The 7,698-nt window shown below is 50.9% G+C and overlaps 1 protein-coding gene across 3 annotated transcripts; it reads right to left on the bottom strand.

The window, feature by feature from the left end:
- Positions 1 to 375: 375 nt before the first annotated feature.
- PNMA2 (PNMA family member 2) lies at positions 376 to 7,599 on the bottom strand. 3 transcript variants are annotated; one of them, XM_019466894.2, is made up of 5 exons: positions 7,433 to 7,570; positions 5,625 to 5,660; positions 5,239 to 5,530; positions 4,563 to 4,695; positions 376 to 4,268 (listed from the first exon to the last, which is right to left on the bottom strand). In XM_019466894.2, the coding sequence occupies exon 5, from the start codon at positions 3,829 to 3,831 to the stop codon at positions 2,737 to 2,739; it is 1,095 nt and encodes a 364-aa protein (XP_019322439.2). In that variant the 5' UTR covers positions 3,832 to 4,268; positions 4,563 to 4,695; positions 5,239 to 5,530; positions 5,625 to 5,660; positions 7,433 to 7,570; the 3' UTR covers positions 376 to 2,736. The 3 variants fall into 3 exon arrangements, 2 of the variants coding, with proteins under 2 accessions (XP_019322439.2, XP_019322434.2); XM_019466889.2 differs by lacking the exon at positions 5,239 to 5,530; XR_008421586.1 differs by lacking the exons at positions 376 to 4,268; positions 5,239 to 5,530 and having other exon boundaries at positions 4,275 to 4,695; positions 7,433 to 7,599.
- Positions 7,600 to 7,698: the final 99 nt, after the last annotated feature.

Here is a 7,698-nt window from a genome sequence, read left to right as displayed (position 1 = left end):
CACATCTACAAGCTGGAAACTGGCTTCATCCCAGAGACACAACATTTCCCCACTAGGTCGTTTTGTTCTTCTGTGGAGTTACTTGCCTGAGCAAATGAGTTGGAGGTCTCCGAGGGGACTGGCCTCCATCTGTTGTTTCTATGTATTTTAAAAGGGAAATTGATGATGGGTAGACTGGGCTCTCTCTCATCCCTGGAGACAAAGCTGAAATATTCTTATCCCAGCACTCTGCTCTCAGGTTTTCCTATCTAGAAGGGTTCAAGAATTTTTGGCTTTGGTTTGATTTTCTAACCTTACCTATCATATATTTTTTTTAACTAATGAAACTCCTTCTTCAAGTCATAGCTAACACAGAATCATAATACATGAAACAAAAAAACCTCAGAATTTTATTAGCATGTATTTATTTTGTAACTTCACATCTATAACACTTTACTTTGTATATTGTCAATAATCGAGAACAATGAGGCGATTTTTATGACTACAAGAAACCATGAAATCAGGGTGTACTGGATGACAAATGTTATCACTTTGGTGAGCAGTATTAAAAAATTATAACTTAGGATGAAATGATCACCAATGGTAACTTAAAAAAAATGCTTTTCTTACAATCTCAGGATATTCTTCAGTTAAAGTTAGCCACAGATCAGAAAGAATAATTTATTGTTTCAAAGTCAAATCACTAACATTAGTCTTTAACAATGGCTGGAATACTTATCACAAAGATAACAGACAGCAAGCACTCAAACGTAGCTAAAATGGTTCCTAATGCAATGTCGTCACAACTGACTGACAGATTCCGTACTTGTTACAGTACAACTCTTAGAATAAAGACAGCATGCATTGAACAGACAGGAAGTATCATGAAAATCATGGGTCTTAACGCATTAAAGGCTTTCTGTGTTCCAGACATCATGCTAAGTGATTCAAAGGCATTATGTCATCTGAGCCTAACGACAACCCTATTCTATTATTTTCCCATTTTCCTGATGAGGAAACTGATGTTCAGAGAAGGTGAGCAATTGTTCTTTGTATACAAAAAGCTATCGTGATGCTAGAGATCAACTAGCATTTTTTTTAACGTTTATTTATTTTTGAGACAGACAGAGACAGAGCATGAATGGGGGAGGGGCAGAGAGAGAGGGAGACACAGAATCCGAAACAGGCTCCAGGCTCTGAGCTGTCAGCACAGAGCCCAACGCAGGGCTCAAACTCAAGGATGGCGAGATCGTGACCTGAGCCGAAGTCGGACGCTTAACCGACTGAGCCACCCAGGCGCCCCGAGATCAACTAGCATTTAACGGAATGGTGCTCATTTATGCTCTACTGAGGCACACTACGTCACGGGACATGCATGGACGTGACTTAAACACCTGTGAGGTGCCATCACTTCCTTAATCTATGAACGCTTAAGAGGAGTCCAGCTATGTGCTCAGATGTCACAAGGGGACCTTACTTCCATGGTCTGCACAAAATGAGTCCATCTGGAAACAGAAGTGAGCCTGTGGCTGGGTGCCAGTGTGTGAACATTTGGGTATCAACACACTTGAATCTACCTGTTTTCTAGTAGAGATCGGGAGAGTTTAAAGTACATGTTAAAGGTGGACAGGCTGAAAAATCTCTGCAGAACCGTAGAGCACAATTTGAAAGCCACCATCACAGCGGACAGAGGGTTAGCAAGAGGCAGAGAGTTCCGGACTTGTGGCTCGGCTCTGCCACTGCTTAGCGTTTCGATCCCGAGGACCCCACTCGACTCATCTGAGCTTCATTTTCTTTCTCTTTCAGAAAGAGCAAAATTATACCATATTGGGGTTCCCGGGCACATTAAATGAGATGTGTGTAAACCAGCTGGCACATAATAGACCCTCAATAAATACAGGCTCCTTTCCTCTCCTCTTTCCCTTTGGTCGCCCCTAAAAATCTTTTCTAACCAGAATGGTCTGCTCACTGAATCCAAACGCGGCCCGCACACCCTCCCTCGCAGGCAGCCTTCCTGTAGCGTCTGCCCTTTCTCGAGGGTGCTTCTCTCACACCGTGGCTCTCTCTCTTGAAGGCGGGGATTGGGCTGAGTCATCTGTGTCTCGAGGGCCTAACACAGTGCCTGGAACCGGCCATCCGACACGTGGCAGAGAAGCGGAGGAGTGCTTCCCGAGCGAAGAAAGAAAGACACATAGCAGTGGGTGTGGCCGTATTCATTTGGTAGTGGCACTTCCACAGGTGTCGTGACTGACACCCGGGATTATCTAGCGTCTCACATGCCGAGGCCACGTCCTCGGTGAGCCGGTGAGCTCGCTCCAAGAGCACGGCCCAGGCTTGCGGGGTTACGATTCTCACCTCCGTGAAGAGTGCCTCACACCGCTGGCTACTCAGAGGGGATGTGCTGATTTGAGGAAGGAACACAGCTGAGGAGTCAAAGGGGTTAGAGGTTAAACAGATTACAAAAGGTGTTCTTTTCCTGCATCACTTCTTTCTTCTGCGGTATGGGTGCACGACTTTGGTCTATTTGGGAAACGGGAAATGTCGCGGGTTCCTTCAGGCTTCCTATTCCTTACTTGGAACTTCGTCCTTTATTAATAATCTACGTAGGGCCCAAGGAACTCTCTGGTATTTTTTCCTAGAAAGAAGAATCAAGACCTGGCACGCGAGGCCTCGGACAAAAATAGCCACATGGTCTCAGCAGGGTACAGCAAACCTCCCCGGGGCGCACTGGCTGTGGGTCCCGCCCTGAGATGGTTTTTAGTCCTCTGCCTCGTTATCCCAGGGGCCATAGCCATCCCCTTCATCTGGCTCTTCAGTATTCTCGTTTTCAAAAGAGGCCTCTTCCTCCTCTTCCTCCCGGATTACCTTCATTAACTCGAGGAAGCTGGGAGGCGGGCCTTGATCTTTCAGTTCTCTCAGCCTGCACCAAAGGACTTCGCTGAGGCTGGCCCCGGCCATGACCTGCTCCAGGCGGACCTGATCTGCGATATTCCTGGGGATGGCGCGTTTCTCCACGGCTCGCCGGAGCAGAGTTTCTAACCGCAACACGTAGGCCGAGACCTTCTCCCCCTCCTCCTGATACGTCTTCAGGTATTTCACCTGGGAGGTCCTGCGGCTCTCCAGGCTTCCAAACACTTGCTTAAACGCCTCCAAACACTCTTCCACGCTTATGGCTGCATTGTCTGCCTGTACTATATGCATGAGGTCCAGGGCAGGGCCACGCAGGCTTTCCATCAACCACCTTTTCTTTTCTGCCTCTGCTACCGGCCACTCTTTGACGATCTCAGTGGCCTGTTCCAACCAGATTTCAAAGGGCTCTTCCTCTGGGGCGGGCACGGCGCTCCCCGAGAACACTCTCAGTTTCCGGTATCTCATGGGTAGCAGGGGCTGAGGGGCATGAGCTATCGCCTGTCCCAACACGTGAGCCAGTAACTCTGGGGACACGCAGGGCACCGTGGCTGGAGACAACCCCTCGTGCCCGAGGGCTCGGAACATACCGGAGACTGTCTGCCCCTCTTTTTCCAGAAAGAGGTTCAGTCGTTCCAGAAATTCAGTGTCCTGGTTAGGGGTCTTAAAGATCACTTTCCAGACACCCCCCTTTCCCTGAACCTCACTGGGGATCACCGAGACATCGGTATCCTCCATAAGCTCTAGTAAGACAGCATTGGCATTGTCCTGCTTCCTGAATATTTTGCCGAGCAGCCTATACCTGCCCAGAGACTTTAAAGTCTCCTGGAGAACCTCTTGAATCTCAGCCTCATCACAGTCCACCGGTATCCCCAGAACCATCAGCGATTTCTGATCATCCACGCTCATTATCCTGCACCAGTCCTCTAAAAGTGCCAGCGCCATCGTCCGAGTATTTGCTCCAACTCTATGGGTACCAATTAGTTTGTGGTGTGGACAGGCACAGCCTATCAGGACTCAGAATATCCTGGCTCAGCTCCTGAACTTGCACCCCACCAGGGAATGGGTCCCAGGCCACTCCAACAGCGGTCCCAAAGTCTTCTGGACCAATCACCCTTACTTGCCCAGGGGCAAGAACTCAGCTAGGACAGCATCACTGCCTGTGGCTCTGCAGTCCGGTGGCCGCTGATGCTCTCCCCGACGCTGGCAGCCACATGGTGGCACTGACTCTTCTCTGCCCGAGGCACCTGCAAGAGCTGCTTTTGTGACTCCCCCAGTTTCTGCTGCCTCTCCTCACCTCTCCTTTTGCTAGTTAGCGGGGTAAGGCCTCCACTCTGGCACCCAGAACTCCCGGAGAGAAGTGTCACAGCAGGCTTGGACTCCTAGTGAAACAATGGTCAGTTTTACCACACAGCCCTCTCTTTCCCAGGAAGCACTACGCTTTGGTTCAGGACAGAAGTGGGGGGAGACCAGGGGTTCCGTCTCACGTTGGATTTGCACGTGTCCCACTCTGTCAGACCTTTCCTTTGTTTAGAGTTCTCTTGGGGACCCTCCCACGTCTGGCTCCCCCACCTTCCGCTCATCAGTCATGCCAATTAACGTCTGAGCCCGGTTATGGATGGACAGGACTCAAGATTTTCCCCATGTGAAAAATGAAATCAGATGTGAACAGATACCTGTTCAGGCACTCCAACTGTCCTGTGAGAGTCACCAGCTTATTTATTCAGCTTCCAGAAAAGGAAGATGTCACCCAGCTCCACGCAATGGATGTGTTTGGGTCTTTCTTAGCTCCAGCCAAGCCAAGCTCCCCTGTTACACATAAATAATAATAGTATTTATTTATGGCTTGATAATATCCAGTGATGAGGGCCATTAAAATTATTTAAAAATATGACACTCCTTTACAATTTAATTAAATCTACCAAACCATATTGAGTTGGTGCATTCCTTTGATTTAACATCCAATTATTTAAAATCAAGCTAGAAATCACTCAAACATTAAAAGCCAATTTAATATAGGTGTAACAATATAACATATACTACACTTTAACATAACATAATAATATAGGTATAACAATTTAGGTCCAGCAATCTAAAACAAAACAAAACAAAACAAAACAAAACAAAATCTCAGGACCAAATAAGTTAAGCTTGGAATTATGAATCCATTCTCTTTTGTTGGGTCCGGGCAGGACTCACAAATGCACAACGAGGTGTTTCTTTTGCTGTGAATGTTAAAAACGCTTCCTAGCATTTATGCCTGAATGAGTCATTTGAGTACAAGGTAAGAGAGGAAGCACATCTGTGGAGAGTGGTGGACACCGGGTGACATAAAAACCAAAGAGTTCCTACTCTCTCCCAGTTACTGCCGTGGAGTGTGTGTTAATGGGCTACGAATATGCTTCTGTCGGCCTGAAGAATCCCCCTCAGTCCAAACGGGGTCCATATGCCACAGATGCCAGCCTACAGCTTTAATGTCAACTGATCCTGCTGCAGGCACGTTTTCTAAGACCTTCTGGAAGGTGCCAAAGGGGTAGGAGCACAAACCCTGGATTCTGCTCTCAGCCAGCAGCCCCAGGGATCAGAGCCCAGGGGTTTCTCAGTGCCACCCCTTCCCTTCTAAGACATGGGGGTAACCTTCCTCCTGTTTTAATGTTGAGAGGAAACATGAGATGTAAAAAGGCAGGAAGACACATCCCAAGGTCTACATAATAGAGGTCATGCTGAGGTTAGGCTACCTTTGGGTGGCTTCCTCTTCCAAAGGCAATCTTTAGCTGCAATGGAAATAATCGGACATGAGAAAAATGTTAAACTCTTGCATTTTGTCAAGTAAAGATGGGATAGGTTGGAAAAGGAATCAGCTTTTCTGCTGTAATTCTTGGCTCATTTAGATAGTGACCTTGGTCAAAGCGCCCCAATCTCTCTAAGTCTGGTTCCTGCTCCGGAAATCGGAAATTGGTCACGAGTCATGGGTCTGCCCTGGGTAGGCAATGATGTCATTCTTGTGGAAGCAGTTCATTCAAATGCGAAGCACATCTGATGCAAAGTCCAAAGGCCCGCCTCTGGTTCCCTCAGCACCCCCCCCCCCCCCCCCCCCGACATTCCTCTCCTCCCTCAGTCTCCAGTTCTCAGCTGGGGCCGCCTTCCCACCTGCCATGATGGGCTCATCTTCAAACTGTGATTGATTGCCCTCCAAATTTAACTCCATTCACCGAAGTATCCCTCACGATTTGGGGGGAGGGTATCCGTACTGAATCCTGCCAGGGACAAGGGCTGATGATGAGGATAGAGCCTTGGTCACCCTGCTCTGAACGATAGTCTTGTGGTAGAAACAGCTTCTCCTAGCCCAAACCCACCCTAGTTACTGAGCATGCCCAGATTTCCGTCTCCAGCCGCCAAGGGTTGGGCATCATTTCTGCAGGATTTTGCCACTGTGGAAAGAGGGGGCGGGGCTGTAATCGACCAGGGGCAGGGATTGGTACGTGGAAGGGACGTGGGGGCAGAAATAAGCAATAAAAGACTCTCAGCGACCGTGTTACCGTCATAAATCAAGATGCCCCTTATCTGCCCACCAACCCAGTAGCTGTGGATGGTTTAGCCTCACATACATACCAAGTCCCACACACCTTTTCCCGGCGGGGCGTCTCACAACTCAAGCCATGACCACAGACAGGACCCCATCTCCTACTCCACCACTGAATTCGCGCGCGCGCGCAATTTACGTCCCAGGCACTTGGCGTCTGGCAACCCGGGAAACCCCGCGGCTGTGGCGCAGTGCGCAACGAGGGCGGGGGATCTAGGTGGGGCGCGCAGGGCGCCCAGAAGGGCTAGGGATTTGGGGGAGTGGGATTCAATCCTGGCCTCCCCCGCCTCCTTTTTTTTTTTTTTTTTGGCGGGGAAGGCGGGATAGACAATACCAAATCAAGACTCTTCTGGCCCTTCTTGGTCTTGGCGCAGTGGCGCAGTTAAGAGACGTGACACCTCCGGGCAATATAGCAGGTCTCTACCCTTTCTTACTTCAAGTTGCCGTTCGGTGCCCGAATTTGCAGAATGCACTTTTTGCTACAGTCCCAGACCACACACCTAAGTCTTTATTCCCCGCTCCCCTTTGCTACGCCCCTCTGCATTTCTCCCCGCCCGCTAGCGCCCCCCCACCACTGTGGGCGCAGCGAGAACCTTCTCGTTTCAATCTCTGCCCACAGCAGCCCACCACAAGGCCCGTGGGTGAACAAGGTTGGTGCCCCCTGCCTCGTAAGGCCTCCACCTCTCCAAACGGTCTGCGCCATCCCTTCCCCATCGTCAGTGCTGTCCCTTTCCCTCTTCCTGGGTGTCCAGGCGTCAGCCGGTTGGTCCCTCTTGCCCCATCCATCAGCTCACACCCTCGCTGAGGGGTGGGGGTCCTCCCTCGGGTGGGCCCTCGCACCTGGCCCACCTCTGCAATGCGGTGGGGGAGAGGCTCCTGGGCCAGGCAGGTGGGGGCGACGGGCGTGGAGTCCAGAGGCCGCGCCCCCGGCCTTCGCCCCTGCGTGCCCTGCCCCATACTTACCCTGGCGCAGAGATCGGTCAGCCGACCCTCCGCTCCGCATCCATTAGCGGGTGGTCTGGCCGCTTCACTTCCGGAGCGCGGGGCTCTAGGCGGCGGGGCCTTCCCCTCACTACCCCGAGCTCGGCTCCCCTCCCCTCCCCTCCCCTGCGCCGCGCCCCGCCCCCGCCCCGCCCGCGCCTCCCTCCTCCCGCCGCTGCCGGGAACTGGCAGCCTCTCCGCTCCCGCTGCCGCAGCGGCCGCCCTCCCAGACCCAACTTTGCTGGTCG

This window comes from Panthera pardus, unplaced genomic scaffold, assembly GCF_024362965.1.
Source record: "Panthera pardus isolate Hobbes unplaced genomic scaffold, ASM2436296v1 HiC_scaffold_13, whole genome shotgun sequence".
NCBI lineage: Eukaryota > Metazoa > Chordata > Mammalia > Carnivora > Felidae > Panthera > Panthera pardus.
The sequence above is the reverse complement of the archived record's forward strand: the minus strand, read 5'-3'. Positions and strand labels throughout refer to the sequence as shown.

Excerpts from the sequence above, each read along its gene's own strand:
- PNMA2 (XM_019466894.2), bottom strand. The coding sequence starts at position 3,831 with ATGGCGCTGGCACTTTTAGAGGACTGGTGCAGGATAATGAGCGTGGAT.